This window comes from Seriola aureovittata, chromosome 19, assembly GCF_021018895.1.
Source record: "Seriola aureovittata isolate HTS-2021-v1 ecotype China chromosome 19, ASM2101889v1, whole genome shotgun sequence".
NCBI lineage: Eukaryota > Metazoa > Chordata > Actinopteri > Carangiformes > Carangidae > Seriola > Seriola aureovittata.
This window is the reverse complement of record NC_079382.1, coordinates 15,245,068-15,270,162: the sequence shown is the minus strand read 5'-3', so window position 1 is coordinate 15,270,162 and position 25,095 is coordinate 15,245,068. Positions and strand designations below refer to the sequence as shown.

Here is a 25,095-nt window from a genome sequence, read left to right as displayed (position 1 = left end):
CCTATACCTGCCTCACACACAGTGGATAAGCTTGATATACTATAAATCTGCATATGTGCAAATAAACAAACATGAATCAGTAATGTGTAGTGAAGATAATTTATTGTTTACTGATTAGAAACATATTTACATGTTACATGTCTAGAAATGTTTTTTTTATTATTCAAGAAATCCATTGTCAAAGGAAATAGGAAGTACAATGGATTATACCATTCCTTAAAACCTAAATCAACTTGTCGAAAGACACTCAACATGTTTTTCCTTTTCAGCTGAGAGACTCTTCATTATTACTCTATGTTAACACTTTATTATGGTTTGTTTATGGCCACATAAACAAACCTTCCAGTGTCTCCAAGATGGTGCACTAACTTTCATGAACAGTAAACCCCAGATTCATCGTTTTACCTGGTGCGCTTGGGTCGATCAGTCTGCACTGTCCACTCACAGACTTATACAGTGATATACTTACATTTATGAGGCCATTACATTTTTTCCAGCTAAAAGTCTTGAGACAGTGTAGGAAAGGAATTATCAATGCTCTGCTTAACAAAAATCCATATATGTGTCGCGCCTGGTCTAGTGGGATGTCTCTTTCCTTTTATGCGTACAAACAGCAAATGATTTCATCTGATTTGCAGCTGTACATTTGTTTGTGCAGAATGCTTTATAAGGTTTGTGTGATACCTAATAAATCTGTTCATCTTCAGTTTAAAAAACATCTTAATTCGTTATACAACAAAAGAAATAAAATAAACATAAAATAAACTGACAATGGTTGACAGCATAGGTCCAGCTTTTGTTTATCCACCATACTGCAGGATGTATGAAACATGCACTCTGTAGTTTATGACATTGTCAGTATCCCCTGTTTATCTTCTGTTGCTGGTCCAGAAGTGTCTGTTGCAGACTCACTTTGGCATCCTCAAACTCTGGCTTGAGCTTTAATGCTTGCTGGAAGTCAGTCTTTGCATCGTCAAAAAAACCTGTAAGATAGTAATAAATACAATTAAATAATATGTATAAGTTTATTATGTGTAATGCACTACCAGACTGGCTTGTTAAGAGTCAGCAGTTTCAATTTCTAGGCAGCATGAGCAGAAGGGCTTGCAAGCATCTGGATTATAGCTCCATCTAGTGTCCTCTGGAAGAACATACCTAAGTGACTCCACACTGCCCTACATCATCATCCCAGATGATGTTGTGATGATCATGTATGTGGTTAACAATAAATAAAGAACATGCTTGACATACTTTTAAAGGCAGCTGATTGAGTATGCAAGCAGCAACAAGTGCTAAGAAACAATTACTGACAACAAGACACATTTTGATGAAGATGCAGAAGTATTGTGCAAAAAGGGTCAATACGAATCTTACGTCTTTTAATCCTGACACTGTTTTTGTAACACTGTTTTTATTTTATTACTTTATTTTTTTTTTTTATTTCATAAAACAGACCAGTGCCATGTTTATTTCACCAATAATCTCAGTGTCAAGTCAAACCACTTAATAGCATCATCACAGGGATGACTAGCAGTTTGTCTGATATGTCTGAGAAAAGTTCTACAGATTTCACTGTTCTTCTTTCACATACTTAGGACAAGCTGCTTCTTTTTTTCTCCACTGCAATCCTATTACTAACTACACATTTTCGTGGAACTTGCACATCTGTCTGCCAAGTGTTTTTACCATTTCCTCTTTTCAAGAATGTGTCTTTGGACTGACTAAACTGAACTTACTGACCAGACTTAAAGATGGGTGACATACTAAAATAGTTTTGTGAGGTCTAAGTTGGGGTGACGACAAACAACACAAACTGACAGAACAGCTTCAGTGCACCTTGGCAGAGATTCTACCAGTGTCTCCGACTCCACTGACATATCATTCACATCATTTTCAGTCACCGGACTGGTCAAACTATTCAGCAGCCCTCATTTTTTCCTTTAATTTGTCACCTGTCTGTAGCTACAGATTATCTTGTCTTTGGTCCAAACAAATGTAATCTAATTTACTATGATTTTTTTCTTTGAATAAATGTAATTCTCAATTTGGACTTGTTTTAATTAGAAAAAAAAGGCAGAAAAAATGTTGGACACATCATAAATTAGACATTTATTCTGAAAGTCCTGGGCGGAAGTCGTTTATTTTATTGGGTCGGACTTGCTGAAAATTAGCGTTAATATTACTGTTTACTCTTATCAGAGAGTTCCTACTCTTACCTAGTCTATAGTGGACGAGTCCTCTGTTGTAGAAAGGTATTTCAAACTGACTGTTAGCCTGTATTGCGGAGGTGTAATCTTCTACTGCTTCATGAAAATCCACCCGGAGGTACTTTATCTGTCCACGGTTGTTATAAGCAGTCGCCAAATCACCAGCTTCACATACCCTGTGAAAATATGACACAGTCGCAGCTACGTTTTATTACAATGAAGATAGAGAAACGGAATCAACGTTAGCTAAATGTTAACACCGGTGCAACTACAGTATCTGACTGTTAGCTAATTTTACTTCGCTACGACAGACAAGTACCTGGACTTTAGGCAGGAGGAGATAAACTCTGTGTACAGCTCATCTGCCTGTTTGAAATTCTTCTTTTTAAACTCAGAGTTGGCATGTTCAAATATTTGGGAATTGTCTTCCTCCATTGGCAGGCTTCTGTAAAGGATTGTAGTTTGTCAATACATACATTAGTTTATCGTATTTCTCAACCACGGATGTGACGTCATGCAAAAGTACGTCCAATCACGTATTAGTGCGTCACGGGTAGGCGGGGTTAGGCAGGTCTCACTTTCCACTGGCAGGAGGGTCCTCTGTGACCTTTATTAGGTAAAAAAATATTCATTGTAAAGAGGCATAATACTCTTTCCAACTGCACACCTCGTATTACTTAAATAATACAATTTCATTTTATTTAATTACTAACATGCACTATTATCATATACTGTACCTCACACTCACTGTTGGTAACTGCAGTTATTTCTACTTCTACTTTTTATCACATCTACTTCCTGCAACCTTTCATACATATCATACAATTTTTCCAAGTTACAAGTTATTATAATCCATTCATAATCTCTTCTATGCTTATATTTTTTAGTAAAATATGGTATAATATTGATCCACTTTTCTTTCACGGTGCATAAATGCACCTGTCACTACATTTTTTTTTATTGCTTGTAATTTAATAGAATAACCACTACCCTGCACTTTTATTAATGTTGATGCAACTCCATTCATTCCATGTGTATTTTTCTACTTTTATTGTATTTAAATGTATTGTGTATATTTCATTTTATAATGCATGGATAAAATATATAGCCTACTATTTATATATTTATGTTTATTTCACCATGTGCACGCAAAATCTTTCTTACTATTAATCGTGATGATAAATGTTCATATCGATTAAACATAGATTAAAAGGTATGTAAACTGTTATGGGGAAATTAGCCTCCAGTCTGCCAAGATCAATCCCCCTGTTCAATGGTCCAGAATAACATGATGAAGTAAGTGTACTTGTACATTTGATTTCTGATATTTAAAATCTTTTTTCTTTAACAGCAGATGGCAGACTTGACTCAGACCTCATTAAAACAAGGCATTGAATGTATGTGAAAATACAATGAAGTTTATGTGAAGTTTATTAGTTGAGATGGTAAAGGAGCAATGAAAATAAACTCATAAACAACATCCAGTTAGCCCGAAATGTTAACATAATATCCAGTCAGTGGCTGATTACTGTCTGGAATATTATCTTGATAATGTTAAGATGGAGAGGTATTCAATCTGAAAGAAAAACATTGGACTGCAACAGACTGAAACATCTGTCACACCAGTCGCAGGACAGTATGGACATTCGCTACAGTAAATACACAACAAGGAGGCCAACCCATAAGCAAACTGGTGAGAAATTCTCAGACGATCTCCCAGGTGAGGAAGTCAACTGTCCTGGTGAAAAGTGACACCTTGAGGAAGCAGAGGTCAGTCAGGAGCCGTGCACTTCCTTTTCTGCGGCCCATTTATCTCCAGACTGTGTGGACAAGTTGACACAGATCAAATGGAGACCAGTTTGACCCAGAGGGAAGAGGTTGGAGGCCACTGGCTGTTGACACTACTGAGAAAATGGCAATAACATACAACCTGTGGAAATATAGATTAACTACCTTCCATTAAATCAAAATAACCTTTATCAATTGTTTTCTGCATCTCTAAAAGGAGTCAACATTACAGCATTTAAATGCAGTTAAATGCTTGCATTCAAACGTGACAAAATCAGGAATGTAAAACTCCTTCAAGCTTAAAAATGTTTATTTTGGCAAGGATAGCATGTACACATGAAGCAAAGATTGTTATGTTCAGCGGCCTCGAAGCTGGTGTTTCTTATAGCGCTCTAAATGTTGCTGTTTGCTGAGAGAATTTGCACAAAGTATCAAAGTCCACTTCAGTCTGGCAGAACCAGGACAGACATCCATCACACATGCCTTCATCTCCCCCTCCTCACTGACAGACCCACAGCCCTGCACTTATCCCTACACTTCACCTTTCACTACTGTCAACATGCCTCAATGCTTCAATTCATTTGTGTCCTTCTACGAGGGAGTTTGAGCAAAATTTGTGGTTGTTTGGATAAGACAGAAAACTTTTAAAAATTGTTGTTGAATTGATTTTACTTATATGAAAAAAAACCCCCAATAACTTTGACTCAAGGTCTACTTACTAGCTTTTTCTGCAGCTTTCAGTTGCTCTTCTTCAGTGGAGGGATTCGCAAACAGGAGTTTCCATGGTCAGGAATGAACTCATGTTTAATTGGAAAAAATGCTCATTTAAAACAGAACATTTAAAAAAAAGTGTCTCTTTCTCTTAACAAAAATATTCTTAAGTGATATGTAAATATCCATAACTACAGTAATACAGTGATACAGTAGAGCAAGTTTTCTTTATTTTCACCATACAGTGGCAAGTTTCTTGCACATTTCAACAAAATGTACATTTCATTTATTAATCACAGTTTATCTTTATTTCAACGATTTCCCCTTTGATGATCCTCTTATACACAGCACGTTTATTTTCACAGCTTTTTGTGAATATGGTATCCATGTTGTATCATAGCATTAATGTCAGAATATCCTGAATATTCAGCCATTAGTTTCAGTGGCCTAGTTTTCGAACACTACAGTCACTGCAGTGAGACATTGCAATAAAACAAGGCTTCACAGTTTGACTGTTCATCTGTGTAACATCTGATTTAAAGGGTGAAACAGGTCGTGGCAGCACATTAAAGAAATAGTTTGACATTTTGGGAAATATGCGTATCTATTATTTTTTATTATTATTTATATTTCTTTTAAACCTCCTCAGTCTGTTTCTCATCTAATTATAGACATTTGTTAACACTATCAAAATGTTCATTAGAAGGACACAGGAAAAACATTACATTATGCCCCGTATGACCCTTACAAACACACAATTACGAATCAAGGCACCTTAAAACATTTTTTGAGATATCGCTGAAGATTAAAGTTTATCCTCAACTTCTCTAACTTAAACCTCTTCAACAGGGACCCATTGCACCAAACTTTACGTGTCTTTTCCACTTCTCAAAGGCGTGTGAGTCCCATTCATCTTCTTCCACTGAAACACTGGTGGGCTCACCTCTCTGACCACCTGTGTGTGTGGTAGCCATGAAAGCCAGTGAAATAGCAAACAAACATAAAACAGCTGTCTGGTTAAAGGAAGGAGGGAGAGGGTCCAAACCAGACGTAGAGGTAAACGTTGGCATGTTGACTCTCCACCTCCACACAGACTTCGCAGACAGAGGAGCTCTGTTGTCAGTGCTGTTTCAGGCAAACAAGCCAACTCATTCCAGAGGAAACACGATGACCCCTGTCTGTTGTTTTTTGGGCAACACTGACGGTGTAAAACAGACGTGATGGTGATAACAGGGCACAAAAAAGAGACCGTGGTGTAGTTTAAGTAATTAACTTATCAAATCAGGTCAGTCAAATTAACAGCTCAGCTCTGTCATGGGTACATTTTAGACTTTAATCCAGCTTTATTTGTTGAATTTTTGTTTTAAGTGGCACTGTGTTTCTGAGCAAAAAGGGTTAGGGGATTAGGCAGTTCTCACAAATGATCTATAGATAGATGATTTATAAGGTTGTATAAAGGTACAGTGTCACATTTATCATAATAAGTCCAACTTGAAACATCCAAACTTATCATAACTCAATATAAGGGGCTCAAAGTGAATTGATCAGGAGTTAAATAATGTTCATATTACTTGTTATTAGTTAACGTATTAAACTATTTAAATAAATAGGAGGATATAGGATCATAATCCTGACAGGTAAAGTTTAAAATTATAATCCTTAAAGTCTTCATGAATTCAAACCATGATTTTGATACTGTTTATCGTCAACATTTTTAAGTAATACCCATATATTGTATTTACTGTTTGTCCTTACCTCTCTATATAGTAGATTTCACTGTCTGTCACAGTCTGCCGTTCAGATTCAGCTTTCACAGGAACCATGGATTCACAGGACATGATGTGTGCATGTAATCCAGTGTGAGTGTTTTCATTTTATCTCATTGTCTCACTTGTCAACCACACAAGATTCTGAAAGTGTGATTTGACTTATAATATTGTCAGTATCACTCTCTTATAAGGGGGAAAAAGTGCAACTCCTGTATGATTATTTTATTGTCCAATTTGTCTCTTTTATTACATTTATAAATCTTAGCAAACATTAAATGTCATGTCATATGATAGATGATGACAAACACATATATATATATATAACCTTCGTAACAGAGAGTATATAATGAAGAAAATATGCAAAAAACACTTCATGTAAGAAACCTTTTGCTGTTCTATTAAAATCAAATCACTTCGTCAATCCAATGAGACATTTTCACAAATAACTACTATATACAATATGCATCTTTGTACAGACTGGACACAAGACATACGTAATACAGTACAGGATAACAATGAAAATAGTACTCATTTTCTTTGGTTATTTAACATCACACCATGATCATATTCGTGTTAAGAAAAAATATTATAAGTAGCTTTTACGGCAGTTTCAAAACATTGCATTCACTGTTCATAAAAAAATCCCAGATCAACTGTGGATATTGTGGCAGCAGTCAGTAATTTGAGGGATACTGGTGTATGAATCACAGCTTCACTCGGCCTGTGGTTGAAGTACGTGCAGTAGTTATGGGTGGAGGCAGATGACAGGAAGCAGATGTCTATGTTGCAGTAAGTCCATGGCTCTGCAGCTGACAGGAAACAAACCAGTTAGCTGCCTCTGCAGAGAGTAAATAAACATGAGGTCAAACTGTGAGGTGGGTGGGAGTTTTTTTAAAAATCCTTTTTATTTTTTTATCACCAATCATCCCAGAAGAAAAAGCTTCCAACACTTACCACTGTGTCCAGCTTTAAGCACGGCCCACCATGTTCTCCAGACGCTCTATTCTCCCAGACACATCGGCCAGTGAGGTCAGTCAAGGGAAACTCATTTGCAAACACATTTACAGGGACAGCTAAAGGTCGAAAACAGAATAAGAAATCCTGGTCATATTGCCCTCTTAAAAATAGACGAGACACAGTGTTAATTCATATTCCAATAACAATCCCAGCAGTGTAGAAATAACCAGCTGCTGCCAGCTCAGTGAAATGTGCTGCAGAGACTGTTTATAATAAAGTGTCTTCCATCTGAACCAACAGAAAGGATATGCTTGGCTGTGAGCTGCTGGATGGCCGCCTGCGTCTGCTTCTGGAAAGCCAGTCTGGCTTCACATTTACAGGGATCCTCCACCACCTCCACCTTCACCTCTTTGCCAGGAGAAAGCGAATTTCACATCAGTGTAACAGATCATGCGGGGAGTGAAAAAGCACACACAACACCACCCACTCTACTTTTTCCAACCAGTCTGCTGGGCAAGAACAAGAACCAAAGATGAAACGAACACACACACACATTTAAAAATACACACTTTCCAAAAATAATCTACATTATTAATTTACCATTGTCATTGTGCCACAGCAAAAATACAATTGTAGTGAAACAATTCTATAATATTACCTGATAATTGTCCAACAAATGTCACATTCAGCAGTGAATAATAGAATCAGGGATAATGCTCAGCTGGTTGTGATATTGCTTAGAAGCAAACACATACTGCACAATACTCTTTACACACTCTCTCACGCTCTTAGACTGCATTAGTATCACAGCAAGGACTTTCATATTTACTGCAGGAATCCATACGTTGTGCTCTTACGTTTCAGGGAACATGTTTTCTTGTCCGCATTCAAGATATAACCATTCCGGCACTTGCAGTAATAGGAGGCGTTGCTGTTGACACATATGTGTTCGCAGTCATGTCCAATGGCACAGGGGTCCAGACCTAGAATAAACCGGGATTAGGGGATGGAGCTGTCAAGGCGGCACCCATGGGAACGGTTTCATGTGCTAGTGTACAGTAGCTACAGTATATAGGTAGGTTACTCTGCAGAGTGCAAAAATCCACCAAAGATGTTGATTGTTAAAATGTAACCTATATCTTTTTTTAATGGAGGACATATGCTGACAAAAATGATTAAAATAGATATTTGTGTCTGTGTGTGTGTGTGTGTTTTTTTTTTCTTTCTTCCAAAATTCATATTTGCAAGCTTTTCTAAAGTGTTTGTCCTTGACCACATGTCACTTGTGGTGGATAACACCTTCACCTCATCTAAGCCAAGGTCATTTGAAGAGCTTAGTTTCACTGTGTGTTGAACAACACAGGTAAAACCACAGGACCCTGAAGTGCAACAGTTGTGACAGTTACACAGACACATGATTTCATAAACGAGGGGGACAAGACAAACATCAGACAGTGACATGGAAAAATTTCAAGTTCACAGCAGAATCTCACTTATATTGATATATATATATATATACTATAATATCAGTAAATGAAAATTATTGACAAAAAAAACAGTTGTATTAGCAAATTGTTTACAATTACTAATATTTGATCCATGTCCATATTACAATGTATTTCAGTTGTGCTGAGTTGTTTGGAAAAGTGAGGTTCTACTGCACATCTAAATCATTTCACATAAAAAGGAGTAAGGTTGAAGCAATCTACAATAATGCATTGATTGCGAAACAAATTACTAATGATCACAATATACAATTTTTGCTTTTTTTTAAAAAAAAAGAAGCTGAAAGTTTAGGGCTACATGGCCCCAAGACTTTGCATGGGTTTAGCTTAGCAGCTACAGGCAGGTTCTAGTGCCGACATCTGCAGTCCATGTGGGGGTTGAGAGCATCTGCTGATTTCAAAGTTTATAATTCAACAATAGCAAAGTAAATGATCCATAAACTGAAACAAAACCCCCTGAAGACTGTAGGTGCCCCTTACAAAGGAACTAGAACTAGGGTTAATGGTGGGAAAACGTCTTGCTCCTCTTTGTCCTACCGCACAGGGTCTCCCTGAACTTGGAGGTGAGCTTCTCAATAACGCCGTACGTCTCCACATAGAAGACGTGGTCCTCCAGAGGGATGCTGGCCATCAGCTGCAGGGAGCGCATATCTGCACGGTCCACCCCAACAGCGTAGATCTCGATGCCTGAGGCCCGGGCTGTTGCAGACACTTCCTCCACCTGGTCTTGAGGTCTCCCGTCCGTCACAATGATGGCCACTTTGGAGATGTTCCTAGAGCGAGGTCGGGCTCCAGACTGCTCAGTGAAAGCTTCGTTCACGGCGGTTTTGATGGCGAGGCCGGTCATGGTGCCAGCCGCCAAGGGCTCGATGCGGGAGATGGCTTTCTTCATGTCTGGCTTGTTGAAGTGGTCTTTGAGCAAGAACTCGATCTTGACCGTGCTGGCGTAGTTGACCACAGCCACTCTGGTGGCCTCTGAGCCCACGACCAAAGTGTCGACCATGTCGGCGAGGAAGATCTTGACCTTCTCAAACTCACCAGGACGCACGCTGCGAGAGCTGTCGATGATGAAGACCAGGTCCAGGGGACGGCTCCTGCACTGAGAGTCTGTCTCTGGTGATTAACCAAACCACGGCAGGATTAAGTCCATTTAACACTCAAAACCCAGTTCATCATTCAAACAGAAACATGTAAGCCTTTTGGTTGAACTTTCACTGTGAGAGAGATACAGTTAATAATCAAAAACAGACAACTTTGGGATGCACAATACCCATTCCTACCCATTTTTGTGCATCACCACAGAGGTGAGATAAAGGGTCCTGGTGAAACGATGTAGTATGCCTTAAGACATACTGTGCATCATTTCAGGGTTTCAACAGTCCATTAGGGACTTCTCGTTGATCTTATCCTTTCATCTCATTTCCCTGAATGAAAAGGATGCTTGATGCCCACACATAAAAAGTGGCATCACACCTAAAGATGGAGATGGAGTGTTAGGAGCCCTGCCTGACCAATCACATACAGTAGGCTACACTAAACTACATATCTGTAGCTAAACATCAGATTCCCTCTGCTTTTTCAAAGTAAAATACAACTAAAGTTCTAACTCTGCTTCTATTAAATCAGTTTTAGTTGATGCTTCAAATAACTGTTTCAAAGTGGCCTTCTTTTGTAGCTGCGGAAATTAAAGGATGAATATGAAATGATCAAAACAGACATTCAGTCTGATTATTGGGCTATCTGCTTTAAAGCAATTCAACATTTTGGGAAATACCCTTATCAGCATATTTATCCACTCTCATGTCTGTCTTCTTTTTCTTTTTTTGTTATTTAAACTTTATTTAACCAGGAAGTATCTAGCATATTAAGTATCACATAGTTACATGCCGGTTGGTAGGACGGAAGCTTGGTTTCCAGTTTTTATGCTAAGCTAATCTAACCAACTACTGGCAGTAGCTTTATTTAACAGACAGATAAGAGAGTGGTATCAATCTTCTCATCTAATTCTCAGCAAGAAAGAGAATAAGTGTATTCCTCAACATGTCGATTTATTCCGTTAAATGAAGTGACATCTGGTTTAAGCACCTAGTTTCTAAACTGACACAAAGAGATCTGGAAAGCATTGAGGAGCATTGGTTTATGTTGGGAAGCAAAACCTGACTGGTAATATTCTACCTGTCTCCACAGGACTGACGGTGGTGATGGGGCCGCTTTGGGTACTGACCGGTAGCGTCACAGGAGCGGGGGTCTCCACTGGCGGCTCTGCGGTCACCACCACTGGGATGATGGTTGTCAGCGGTGCCGCTGTAGTTGCTGGGAGAGTTGGCGGCAGTGTCGGCTCTGGTAGAGTTGGGATGATGGTAGGAAGGTGTACCACAGGTGCTGTTGGTACTGTGGGGTCTGACTTTATTGGGCACGGACCTTTTACTTTGTAATGAAACGGGCCTTTGACCCTTTGATGTTGATGGTAAGCTACAGGTGGAGATAGACCTTTGTATATGTGGTGTGTTTGTGGCCCTGTGAACCTGTGGTGATAGGGTGGCATGGGGACGGAGGGTCTGTGGTAAGTCACTGGTGGAGATAGAGGAATAGGTCGATACACTACCGGTGGAGGGATCCTTGGTGGCTGGTAGTGGTAGTGATACCCTCCTCTATACGTGTAGTCACTTCTGTGAACTACAGGGCCACCAGAAAGGAAAAGTGATAGAGAACATTAGTAGGTTGAAAGACGACAAACAGGAAAGCTGTGTAAGATGACTCTGTGTAGAAAGTTGTTGTGAAATATATAACATTCACTTTTGCTTTCTTGGGAGCACAGACAAATGATTAGTTAAAGCATGAGTGTACATTCAGCCACCTGGTTGGTTTCAATTGTACTGTACAGTGCTTGTGAAAACCCCAGTCGAGAATTTAGATTTCATGCATGTTGTGCTTGAGAAAAGTATAAAATCTTGTTGTTATACTGTTGGTTAGATTAAATTATTGAAAGATGAAATATCTGGTCTTACAAGGCTTTAATATTAACATCCAAAAGTAACTGTCTAAAAGTGTAATCAGCAAAAACTGACTGACTTACATTACAAAACAATTTGCATTATTCTTATGGAAACAAACTTTTGACAAGAGACTTCAACACGTATAATGTGGCCAGAAAGCAGTGTTTAAATATAAGAAAGTACATTAACTCAAGAACAGTTTTCAGCTGCTTTTCCTTTGCTTTAGTACTTCTACCTTATAATTCAACTTAACTACATTAAAGAGGGAAATGTTGAACTTTTAACTCCACTACAATTACAGTTACTTTACAGGATAATATTTTATATGCAAAACCAATGATGAGTTCATTGAATATGATGCATTGTTGTAAATTAAACCAGCAAACAGTACATAAAGAGGTTAAAGTACGCACCGTTGTGATATTACATTAAAATGCTGCTTACACATGCTGTAAATATATCATATACTTTAGTATACTGTAAACTAATAAATACTGACAGGGACATTCTTCTGCATTAAGGGTACTTTCTACTTTGCTGAACCTTTGAACTTTACTTAAGCACAATTTTGAAAGCAGAACTTTTACTCATCAGTGTTTTTCAGTGGTGAAGTCATAAGTTTTATATGTTACACAAGTTATAGTAGCAACACAAGTAAAAGTTCTGCACTCAAGTCAAAGTACAGAAGTATAGTACGAGTATAATACCAGTAAAAGTACTCGTTCTGCAGAAAAATCAAACCTCTGTGACTGATATTATTATATATTATATACTATATTACTACATAGAACATTATTAGATTGTTAATACTGATTGATGCACAAGTAGAATTGTATTGTTGCAGATGGTTGAGGTGGAGCTACTTTGTCCAGTTGACCTCGACGTAAGGATCGAGCCCTTCCACAGGGACACACCATAAATCTGAGGGGTCGGAAGATGATTAATGTACTGCTGCACAAATTTGTATTCATTTTGTCTTCAATCTAATTTTAGCTTTTTTTTTTTTAAATATTGGATAATTTATTTGATGACATACATGTCTGAAACTTGTCGAGGGGTCCCAACTAGCTAATTTTTAACAGTGTATTTAAACTTATAATAATCCTTTTCACTTATCTTATGAATCTTAAATGAAAATAAAATCAGTTAAGTGAAGAGAGTATTTCTCTCTGTTGAGCAGAAGAATGCTGTAGGATAGAAATACTCAAGTAAATTACAAGCACCTGTAATTACCTAAGTACAATACTTGAGTAAATGTACTTTGTTACTTTTCAGCTCTGGTGTTTTTTTTTTTTTTTACTGTGGTCATTTTACTTCATTTCTTCCACCAGTACCAGAAGCTACTGGCTGAAACTGTCTTTTCAGCAAGAGTAAAAAAGTATTTTAGAGACTTCAGTAAAACTTACTTGCTGGATTCAGGGTCCTGAGTGGTGGTCGACCGTTATTCCTGGTTTGAGCGTAGCTTTGTGCAGCTATCAGGTGAGGATCTCCTGCATTGAGGTGATATGTGCCCAGTACATCAGACAGCAGCAGGGAAGCGCAGTACAAGAGGCTCCAGGGGAAAGACTTCATCATATCTGCACAGAGTCTTCTGGTGGTCTGTCCAGTGTCTGTGCTCTGTCTCTGAGGGTCCTGCTCAGCTCAGCAGGGGTCTGACCGCCCCCTCATATGAGGAGCTCTCAGTGCAACACGTCAAACTGTCGACCCAATCCAAAGGTGGGACATGACCTGCAGGCCACGGTAAACAATGGTATGTGGAGGACTTTATACAAAAAGATTTAAATAATCTATCCTAATCTGCAGTCTGGGGGAGCTTTATAACTTTATAGATATTTTTCCCCCTTTCTTCAATTGCCTCATTTATTTCTGAAAAGCTGATTTCCTCATTGTGATCAAGGGTGGAGCCAGGATTTCAGAAATACAGAGCTAAAGCCTCCCCAGTACCACTCAGAGATGTAAGAAATTCTGAAACCAAAAAGACCTCAGTGTTTGTAATGACTGGTTTTAACATATTAAATAAAATTAACTCCTCAATAATACATTTTTTTTTCATGAAGATGTAAATGCTAAAAAAAACAAACAAACAAAAAAAAAAACAACTAAAATTTGGGGTGGAATTTCAAATTATAGGTCAAACCACTTAAAAAAGAATAATGAGGCCTAAACATGTTTTATATCAGACTTTATATTGTATAATCAGTTTTTTTCCCCTCTGACTAAAGGTAATTCTACCTTGTGAACTTCTTGAAAAGCCAAACGCCTTTCACATGCATTTATTTTGACCTACATTATTACTATGGTTAAAGTACATGGTAGACAACACTTGTACAGCTTTCATCCTCACTTCCCAATGACATTAGAAGATTTGATCTTCATAGTTTAGTCTTGGAAGCAGCAGTTGAAAAAAAACAATTTCATCTCAAGGTCCATTTAATATCAGAACAGCTACTTTTCAGCCAACATGAATGAAAAGTCTGCCAAGAAATGAACATTTGAACATTTCTATTTCCATGACAACCGTGCAAACTAAAAAGTTTGAGCTTGAGCTGAGATTTGTTTTTGTCAACAACACAACACATACCTACTTTGCTATTAATCTCTTTATTGAATTTACTTCAGCATATCTGACATGAACAAAAGTCAACTGGAGATATAAATGTTCTGAAATGTTTATTGAAGTCAAATGTGTTTCCACTAGGATAAAATCATATTACCAGTAAAGTAATGGGGTGTGGGGGGTTTGATAAGCATGCAACTACTTATGTTCACAAGACTAGCCGTTTGCTCCAGATGTTAGGTGAGAAGGAAGCAGAGGCAATGATCCACCATCAGTGCCCACTGCTGTTTCTTTCTCTCGCTTTCAGACTCAGCTGGAAAACTGATCACTAGCTTTGCTAACACATCAGGGCAGCAGAGAGTGATGAAAATGTTTGCAGGGGGGTGGGGTGGGGGCGGTGCGTGAACTGAACCACAGCAAAGCTAAATAAATAACAGACAAAAAAGAGCTACAGACTCCATTCAAGACTGAGAACGAATAGTCTAGATATTAATAATCAGGGAAAAAATAACAATTCAACAATAAAGAGCTATAATAAGTGGATTGTCATAATATTTTTTTTAACACTTCATATATCAATCTATAGATAGGATGGTGCTGGATTGATGAGAGCATTTCAAGCAATTTAATTAAATTTTCACATGTATCCCTTTTACTAAGACATAAAAAAGGCCAGAGGGGAAATGGGCTGGTAGCTTCCGTTGCTTTTCAGTCATCACATTCATTCATTTATTTCACACAGATCTCTATCTTTCCCACCTTCCTCCTCTCACACTTCTATAGACAGTCTATAGAAATACAGCGAGCCGGGTAGGGTTGAACAAAGCGTCTTCAGTGGCCTTACACATACACAGTAGGTCAGGGGAGGGGATAAGGGCGTAATGGTGTTCAGAAAGGTTTAGTGAGGGAACGTAGGAATGCATATGGGTGTGTGTGCAAGTGTGTGTGTGTGTGTGTGTGTGTGTGTGTGTGTGTGTGTGTGTGTGTGTGTGTGTGTGTGTGTGTGTGTGTGTGCGTGTGCGTGCGTGCGTTTTGGCAACAACTGGTGCTGGTGCTTAAGCAGGCATGTAAGGAGGAGGAGGTTCCTTCTCTGGCATCTTCATTGCCATCTCGTAAGTGGGCAGGATGTACTGGAGAGAAAGGGAAAAAAATGTTAAAGATTAAAGATGTTTCTGAGCAGAGGAACAAGGGTGCACACACATCATAAGGTTGTGTTGGTACACCACTACAAAAAATGTGTGCTTCACTGTAGGGCCGGGTGATAAAACAATCTTTACAATAATCACTAAAGTAAAAATCCCACAATAACAATGACAAAATGATTAGCAGTTTACGATAGATGACTCTGTTCTGCTTTTGGATTAACCCTCTTCCGCACAATGACTTTATTAGGCTGCAGCAATAGAATAGGCTAATGTGGCTTTTCAGACCTTTGCGTGTGGACAGCATGCCACCTGCTGGCTACACTTAAACATCACACATTGCTGCATCTGTGTCCAGTGCCTTATCGTGACATTAGATGCTCCTGATAAAAACCTTAATGGTCAATCACAGGGCATCACAGGTAGATTTCGTACCTGGGGAGGGGTCTCAAAGGCAGGGTAGACAGCAATCTCTGGCATGTTCCTGTTGTTGATGTACTTGTAGCAGTTCCACACACAGTTGATCAGGTAAGCCTGCAAAACAGACATAAGATTGTATTTGGATTTTTAGAGTAATTAAACCATCAGTAAATAGCTTCAATCCTTCGATTTGCTAAACCACAACTCCTTGTTTTTTGAATTCCTACACGTTAAATAAACCAGAAAAATGTAAATATGACAGCTCCAGTGTTGTTAGTACACAGAAAAATGTTAGCCATAGCCTAGCTCTGCAAACCATGTCTTGAATTCACCCCTTTACTGAACGCACAGACAGGCAATTATTATCAGTTTTCTCATTTTACTATATTTCATTCCTTTTTATATTTGTTTGCTTTAGGAGGACATAAATTAAATAAACCAATACTGAGTAAACCAGGCTTTACTGTGAATAACCAATAGTTTCACCTTGAGGATGATCAGGAAGGCAAAGAAGACCAACACAAAGAGCAGCAGGCAGCTGGAGTCCAGAGAGAGGAGGTTATCCTTGTACGGGAAATCCGGCTGAGGATGAAAAGAACAGACAAAGTCAGATAATCAATAAAACCTCTTCATACTTATTCAACTCACATCACCATCAATACTACCACTGAACTAATAAGCAAAAAAACTGATGATTTCTGTGGGGATTTGGGGCTGAGGAAACAATGTAGTTTGCTGCTGACTGTTTTCGTAATTAGTTTAAGGGACTTGACAACTGCATAGTCAGCAGCTCATTTGCATTTCCCCCATTGTTCTCCTCGGTTTCTTTAAATGTGGAATCATACTCTAAAAACAGTGTCCTTTTTTAGAAGGAAACAATTAGTTAATGTGTAGGAACATAAGATTCACATTAAAATCCTACGAAACAATTGGCAATTGGTTATAAAACTGTATTCTCCAATATGTAGACTGTGTCATGGTTCTCTGAGGTAAAACTAACACAGGAGGGGTAGTGTGATTGAGTCGTGTCATTGAGTCTGGAAATATCAAGAGTGTGGGCTGCTGGGACTGACCAGCTGGTCCAGGTAGTCCTTGATCCTGGGTAGGTAGGTGAGAGAACTGATGGCCACCAGGCAGCTCAGAGCAAAGTCAAACAGCTGGTAGCAGAAAAACGGGATCAGCCATCCATCACGATGCTGAAGAAATCAGAGACAAGAAATCAGAAACAGGTGCAGAAGAATAACTAACCAATTGGGGTGATCTGATTTAAGATAAAAAAAGAACCATGTTGCATTTTATTTCAACCTCATCTCTACACATTTGTTTCAATTTAATGTGGTTAGCTTTTATTAAGCGTACAGCTTGTAACTACTGCCGCTGTGGCGTCTCGCAATCAAATCAAAAATAAAAAACTTGGTTTGGTGATATCGTGAGGTTCCTGGTTAGGATTCCTTCAGTGTCTGTCATTCAGGAGGTTTTGGCACTATTGGAATTATCCAAAGAGGTCTCCTCCTCCTCTCCAAAACAAATGAAACAGGGGATTAAAACTAGTAAAACATTGAATAAAGCAGTTTAACGTTAAAAATCAGTATTTCTCTGACACTGTTCAGCGAGCAGAGGATGTCTTGGGGGGGACTGGGAGTTGAGCCGACACTAATGTTTGCTCAACTTGTTTCTCTGATAACTTATGATCCAGATGTCCGATGACTAAAATCCTTAATCCAGTTAAAATATATAGTTAGGACAACTAAGATCTAAAAAATGTATGTATGTATGTATGTATGTATGTACGATGCATGCACAAAGGCGATATGACACCATTGACAGATGACCGGATTGTTACCATGATTAAAATCACGGATTTCTCGTTTGAAAATTTATGGAAATGTATAAGATAAAGCAAGTACTCTACTCTACAAAGTCACTTTTAGACATTTTAATGACATCTACAAATCCTGAGGATGGACTCACATCCTGAGCAGCAACGAATACTTAGCTTCTCAAGAATAACAATCTAAACTTGGCTTTCTTGGTTTAAATCTTGAGTGTTCCGAGATTGAAAACTTTTTTTCCTACTGCTCAGGATGTGACGGCACCTTCAGATGTGGTTTGGGATAAACGAAGACAGCTTGCCCACAGAAATGGGAAGAGCTGACTCTGTAAAGTGTATATTTGCTAAAATGTAACAAATACATAGAGATGGTTGAAAAAATCCGCAGAGCAGTCCTTTTACTTAGTCACTTCAAAAGAAACTCTACAGGTATTCTGGGTGATTTTTCTACCAAAAGCACAGTATACTCCAGCCTTGACAAAAATCTACTTCACTCTTCATTTATACTTTATGTAGCAAAGTAGTGAATATCTTTGGCATTTATAAACATTGAGGGGCATTTCACTAGGACTCTACACCAGCACACTCTGCACCACCACGCTATACTAAAAAGGGTATCTGCTACATTTGTCCAGGAGCAAATAGTTGCACAGCTAAAGCATAAATAACCGGCATGGACAGTGTACAAAGCTGGCAGATGTGTGCCATAATTTAACTGTGCAATCATCCCAACTAGCAGCGCAATGCAGGTCCACGTCAAAAGGCTACCAAACCTGTAAGTCTTGATGCCATCAGGCAGGCCTGTGAGGTAAAGATGAAAGGCAGTGAGAACATAGCATTGAGCGCTACACCCCCACTGCAGCAAGATTCTTTTAAACATTCAGCTAAAATGTACTGTAGTTAAAAAAAAAAAAAAAAAGAGGAGGGTGCTTTGGTATTTCCTGTTACTCACTGTGGTGCTATTATTATACAACTTGAAAGCAATACTCTTTATACAGCATAATTTTGGATTACAGATTTGCATAAGAAGCCATGACAGTCCTTTAAATTAAGTGCATGTTGTCAAAAGAGAATTTTTAAGAAGGCACCATATCTACAGTGCACACTTACAGTAATGGCTCCATACACCATCATGGCACTGATAGTGAGCATCAGCAGAGAGATGGCAAATCCAACACAGGCATTCTCTGTATGAGACAAAGTGACAACAAACAACATCACCACATGCAGGCAAGATTTATTATAATTTTATTTCAGCTTTAGCCTTGTATACGCAATGCAAATGTATAGTGAGTGTGGATGAATGGATGTTTGCTTGTGCTCTTTGAGGCAGCTGTAATTTGCATATAGTGTAAGTCAACAGCCTCCAGGGCTCCTCTTTCCAGTCAACTCTGTTTTAAAGGCCAACTGGGAGCATTAAGCCTCTCCCTCTCGGCTGCAATGAAACTCAGTATGAGATAATTAAAAGGCCTGCCTTTCATATCCTCTTTTCCCTCCATCGCTCAGTCTCTCACTTCCTCAAACTGTTCTGCCTGTTGCACAGAAGAGATGTTGCTTATGAGAAAGCTACTGCAGCAATGCGGTGCAGACACACTTCTCTGTTGTTCAGTTGCTCAAGTGGAACAATTTGTACATCAATGGATGAAAATGTCAGAAGACTTTCTGGAACTCATCTCTAGGCCACTGAACACAAAATTCACACAAGGTTAAACTCTGACATCCATCAAATATGAAGAGTTGATATTATAGTTGGTAAAAATACCATGTTTGTTTCAATTGATTGATCGATAAATAACTTTTAAACATGTCCTGAATTGTGGAATACAATGAGTGCAGCCTGATGAAACCACACTTATAGTCAGGAGTAATGACAACTTAACTAGTCTGAATGCTAACATTGTCTCTGCAGGCTGTGGACAACCTCCACTGCCCTGTGTGCTGGCATGAGCCTGCTGTGGGAAGGTCAACCCACCGTGGTTGTTTCCCTTTCTATCCCGCTGAGTCACTGTTTCAGAAAAATGAAGACGCCTTCACCAAGCCAACTAACAAAACAACCCCCATCTAGAAAGAAAGGAACGCTCACTGTCCTGCCAGCCCTGCCCTGGCACATACAAATACAAACACCTAAGACAAACTTAAATCCTTGAGGAAATACAAAGGAGCGACACCAGTGGCATCCCACCAATAACAAAATTTTCGGACGGCACGTAAACAGCACAGCAATGTTCTGTTGTCCTCATGGGTAGTTTTGTTTAGCAGTCACTGGGGAGTTGTGCTCCCTGTGGAAGATGAATCACATGTTCAACTTCAGCATAACAGCAGCCCCTGGGTTAGTGAAAGGCCCTATAAAGAAAAAGTGGCTACACAATGAAAAATCCAATGAAGAAAATATCTATTCAGTGGTGTTTCAATGAGCAATTTATCATCATCATCAAGACACAGTGGAATTCAAAGGCTAAGCATAACAGAATGAGTTGTGTTTGATTAAATTAAGAGTGTAACTGACAATTTCATTATCGATTAATCTGCAGACCATTTGCCCATCTTCTGTCCATTTTCCAAGAGCCTTTATTGACATAATCTAATGTAGTGCTTTACCCAACAGATAGTCCAAAACCCCAAGATATTCTGTTTCCAATTACATAAAAGAGAGAAAGAGAAACAAATCCTCACACTGGCAAAGCTGCATCCAGGGAAGTTTTGGCATTTTTCCTTATAAAAATATCATTAGTGAGTAATCCATTATTAAAATAGTTGCAGATTAAATTTTTGTTGGTTGACTAATTAAACGCTCTAGTGTAAACATGTGTTATAGTGAATAAAATGTAATTGTTTTTACAATGGACTTTTTTAGCCAATACAGTAATTCTTATGCAGATTTCACAGCTTACCAGACATCCTGTTGGAGGCAAAGTAATGGTCAATGACCTCATACTGCAAGTCGATGGTGGGCACGTTCTCCGGGTGGGTCACAGCTACGGTCAGCAGGATGCCCATCAACAGGTTGACTACCTGCGGAGAGGAAGTGGGAGATTTAAGCTTTACAAAAAAAAAAGACTATAGCAGCGGTTTTGCATATTTTAGCACATCAACTACTAAAAATGATGTATCCTTAACATAATTGACAATACTTTCAAAAAATAGAATGGAATATGTTTTAGCTTAAATACCTCTTTTCCAAACAGCTGGTTTCAGTTCATGTCAGTATTGTGCATAAATCTACTTGCAGAGACATGCATGAGATACTACAGTGAACAATTTATCACCCTTTTAGTTAAATTAGCTTTATCATTATGTGGGAACACATTCATGAGGAGGAACCATTCCAGGACTTAAGGACACTCCATTGTTCAGGCTAAAATGTACTGCATTCACAAGATACAGCACATTATAGAAAAAATAAAATAAAATTTATACAACAAACTAATTCTAAATACTATGAAAACGAATTATAATTAAGTGAAACCAATGGTTACTTGGAAGAAAGAAAATGAAACTTGTATGCCATGGGAATAATTGGTTATTATGTAAAAAATGATGTAATGTGTTATTTAAAGAAATGAACAGAAATAACCCTTTAACCTCCTAAGACCCGAGCTCTATTCTGTGCTATATAGGCGGATTGGGACCTGAGAAAAATGATGTCCACATATGAGGACATTAGTTTTAAATTTCGATTACTGAGTGGCAGTATAATATCCTCATATGTGGTCACCAGGCCCTTGTTGAGAAAAAGTTAGTATTGTGGTCTAGAGAACCCAAAAATGTGAGGTCCACATATGTGGACGCCAGGTCCTAGGAGGTTAAACATGAAACTAACTTTTGAGAAGTGGAGCTAAAGATGCCTTAAAAAGGAAGAAAATGTGAGTGTAATGCTATTCAACAAGGTCAACACCCTATATTATATTCAACAATTCAACTCACAACAGCACAAAACTATGCCTTCTGCAACAAATGTCTGATCATGCAGGATTTAACTGCAGAAAAGTATTGTGTAGTGAGGAGGTCATTTGTGTTTACTGCTTTACATATTCAGACAACTTCAAAAGGGAGAGAGTTGAGATAAAAAAAAATTCTAGTGAGATTCAATCCTGGTTATTTAGGTGAAGACAAAATAAACACTGTGAGATTAAGTGTGTCAATCACACACTACTGTACCAATTCAAGTGCTAATAACACTTGGTACAAGTGGGTAAAATAATTTATGTCTTGCACTGCCCAAACCAGTAAGGACAGAGAGGCAGTCTTGCCTGCACCGCAATTATGGTGTAACATTATCTATCAGCGATTGTGTTCTGCTTTCTTAGCAACTGTTTTCACAACTATCCAAGCTACCCAGGTATATAGGCTTAGATTTAAAGTCTTTAGTCAAACAGAGGATTTTTGATTCTTCTCATGAATTTAAACAACAGTAACAAACACAAACGAAAAGAGTAAATATTCTCAAAAATCAAAGTAAAATGGGAGTTCTCTGAGTAATAAAAAAAATTACCAGCCTCTCCTAAATGTAACAGCTGGTCTTTATGGCCCAGCCTGCTCCCTTCGGAACTGCTTGTCTGGGTGTCATTGTTGTATCAGATTGAAATGTCAATTGTAAACAACCTAGAGTGTTGTACAATCACTGCGAAAATTGTGGTGTCAAATATTGTCCAGCTGGCAAAAAACTCATGCCACATTGAAAACGCAACAAAAACCAGAAACATCTGTTATGTGATGTGGGGAAATGAGAAGGGGATTAATCCAGCTGTGAGTTTAGAGAAGCTGCAGGGACAAAATGTGCTTAGGACAGCGGCAGCTAACAGCCAGATGCTTCAGCGTGCCAACGAATACCGCTTCCTAATTTAACCCGCAATAACATTGAAAAGTAAATGCCTTTAAACAACAATCTGCGTCATGTTAATAGAATTGAATGTTACTGCGGATCTCCTCTTAACGAAACTTCTTCTGTTATGATTTGACAGCCGTGACGTTAGCACGTCTGCCCGGGGTCGGCTAGCTACTGTGCTATCCAAGCCAAAGTCACATATTTAAAAAATTTTTTAGAGCCCATATGGTTAGGAACGGATAGATCACAATTTTCTGTTGTCGGTTTTATAACCACAATTACAAGGTTGTGAGACAGTTAGACAGAAGTTATGGACAGACGCATTTAGCCAAACCCGGAATTATAGCAGGTTATTGCTAATGCTAGCGCGTTCTGTGTCCGTTAAGTCGACATGTAATGACTGTTTTAAATAGTAAAAAGTAACATTTAGCTCATATAAGAGTTTATGATAATGATCACGATACATCTTCGGAAGCTGTTAATGTTGCCTAGTTGTTGCTGATTATATAATTCCCTACTTTAACGAACTTAACACAACTGATACTGGTTGTGCTAGCTTCCGTTAGCGTGCTAACCTCCATCAACCATTTTACGTACCATGTACCATGTTCCCAGGATGATGGTCCCCGTTCGGACATGGCAACATCCACAACACCTGGTGGTGTACAGTCGGTCTCGACTAGGCTTAAAATGATGCATGTCCTCTACAAGCGTAGGGAGAAACATCGGGAGAGTTGTTGGTCGTGAACGAGGAAAAGCCTCTCAGCATCAACAGTCAGCTAACGAACACGCAGGAACGCCCACCGCTTCCCCCACGACGAGCTGCGCGACACCGCGGATAAAAACAAACGCTCTGACAGGGAGGAAGAGGCGGGACCAGGCCCAGCTTTGACCGACAGGAGTTTCCGCCAGTGAAAAGTAAAAAGTTCAAAGTAATTTGAAGATACAAACATGTTGGAGCTACTTTAACAATATACCTCGATTCAATGATGACAGTAAACTAACGGAGTATTTTTGCACTGTGTTATTGCTACTTTTTCTGAAATAATTCTTCTTGAACCACTGTCCCAGAGTCCAAGATCCTCTGGAGGCTTTAGGGCCCCATGCTCATCGTTTGACAATCAGTTTGTGGTATTTCATATAACTGCAAGTGTGTTTCTTAATACTGTCAGCATTACTTGTACATTAAAGCAAATTATATGGCAAAACTTGAATTATCACTCAATCTTAAGGCCCCGTCTTCACAAAATAATTTGCTAGGATCAGGGTTACCTAATACTGACCAATGATTACTAATACATACATACTAATATATACCACACATACACTCTCAGTATTTGCACATAACATACCAAAGACATTGAGGATTAAAATAGTTATAGAGCTAATTTATTAAGAATTCTACATAAAAAAAAAATAGTACAAATCATTATATGGCAGATACAGTACATAGGCAACATAATGTGTTACATTGTAGCAGATGATTGTCATTACTTAATTATTGTAATTAATATTTAATATAAAACCTCAAATGAGAATCCCCTAGATTCTTATTTCATATCTCTTGATTTACTCAGCTAATTGTCGTTTCCCTGCTCAACACAGTGGGTCAAGGGATGTCAACAGATATATTTCACAGTAGACGTTTTGAACGGTGGTTCTGATCTTTTCAAGTGTCCCAGAAAGACATGACAGAGTTACAGTGAGCCAACATTTGAACAGGACCCTAAAACTCAAGCAGCATTTCATTTAAGTTACTGATCATTACCCTGGCAGACTATTCCCTGGATACGATTTCCAAAAAATGACACAAAACATCACATCAGAGGACCTGGCCTCAGTGTCCTCAGCCTATGGCCCTGGGTACAAATGAAGCCATTTCAAAGCATTGTAAAACATACAAAACAGATAATCATTAAAAATAAGACAATTCTTCATATTTTATCATCAATAAATAAATCATAAATAAACAACAGATACATTTCCATTAAATGCAAGAATAATTGTCATCCCCTGTGCAGCCCCAGCACCCCTGAGGCAAGAATACATTTACAGTCGCTCTGAAGGAAGGGAAATAGCATCATCAGCCTTGGTGAGACAGTTTTTAAAAAGTGTGGACTGGAAATTTAAATGACTCCTTCCCTGTGGGTCTGCTGGCCCAGAATGTATCCTCCAAAATCTTTGTTGTGCCATTTGTAGATTAATATTGCTGTCAGTATTGCAGCCAGTGTCCCGCCTGTCACTCCGCCTGCAATAATAGCTGTGAAGATAAATTACTGAGTTAGAATACTGATTCACCGTGTATGACTTTGTTAAATTCAGTGTAACAAACTACCTGCAAAAAGTTGTTTGTTCTCCAAGAGGCTCTTGCTGTTTGCCAAAATAAT

At 38.6% G+C, this 25,095-nt stretch overlaps 3 protein-coding genes across 3 annotated transcripts; all 3 read right to left on the bottom strand.

The window, feature by feature from the left end:
- Positions 1-85: 85 nt before the first annotated feature.
- On the bottom strand, positions 86-2,724 carry ttc32 (tetratricopeptide repeat domain 32). Its single transcript, XM_056405582.1, has 3 exons — positions 2,527-2,724; positions 2,217-2,383; positions 86-983 (listed from the first exon to the last, which is right to left on the bottom strand). Exons 1-3 carry the CDS (start codon positions 2,640-2,642, stop codon positions 856-858), a joined length of 411 nt encoding a protein of 136 aa, XP_056261557.1. The 5' UTR covers positions 2,643-2,724; the 3' UTR covers positions 86-855.
- Positions 2,725-6,698: 3,974 nt separating this feature from the next.
- Positions 6,699-13,919, bottom strand: matn3a (matrilin 3a). Its single transcript, XM_056404699.1, has 7 exons — positions 13,340-13,919; positions 11,113-11,613; positions 9,475-10,050; positions 8,290-8,415; positions 7,742-7,840; positions 7,430-7,499; positions 6,699-7,284 (listed from the first exon to the last, which is right to left on the bottom strand). Exons 1-6 carry the CDS (start codon positions 13,506-13,508, stop codon positions 7,444-7,446), a joined length of 1,527 nt encoding a protein of 508 aa, XP_056260674.1. The 5' UTR covers positions 13,509-13,919; the 3' UTR covers positions 6,699-7,284; positions 7,430-7,443.
- Positions 13,920-14,590: 671 nt separating this feature from the next.
- Positions 14,591-23,542, bottom strand: laptm4a (lysosomal protein transmembrane 4 alpha). Its single transcript, XM_056363272.1, has 7 exons — positions 23,306-23,542; positions 20,775-20,895; positions 18,994-19,070; positions 17,126-17,248; positions 16,539-16,634; positions 16,068-16,166; positions 14,591-15,620 (listed from the first exon to the last, which is right to left on the bottom strand). The coding sequence occupies exons 1-7, from the start codon at positions 23,432-23,434 to the stop codon at positions 15,546-15,548; spliced, it is 720 nt and encodes a 239-aa protein (XP_056219247.1). The 5' UTR covers positions 23,435-23,542; the 3' UTR covers positions 14,591-15,545.
- Between the last annotated feature and the right edge of the window lie 1,553 nt (positions 23,543-25,095).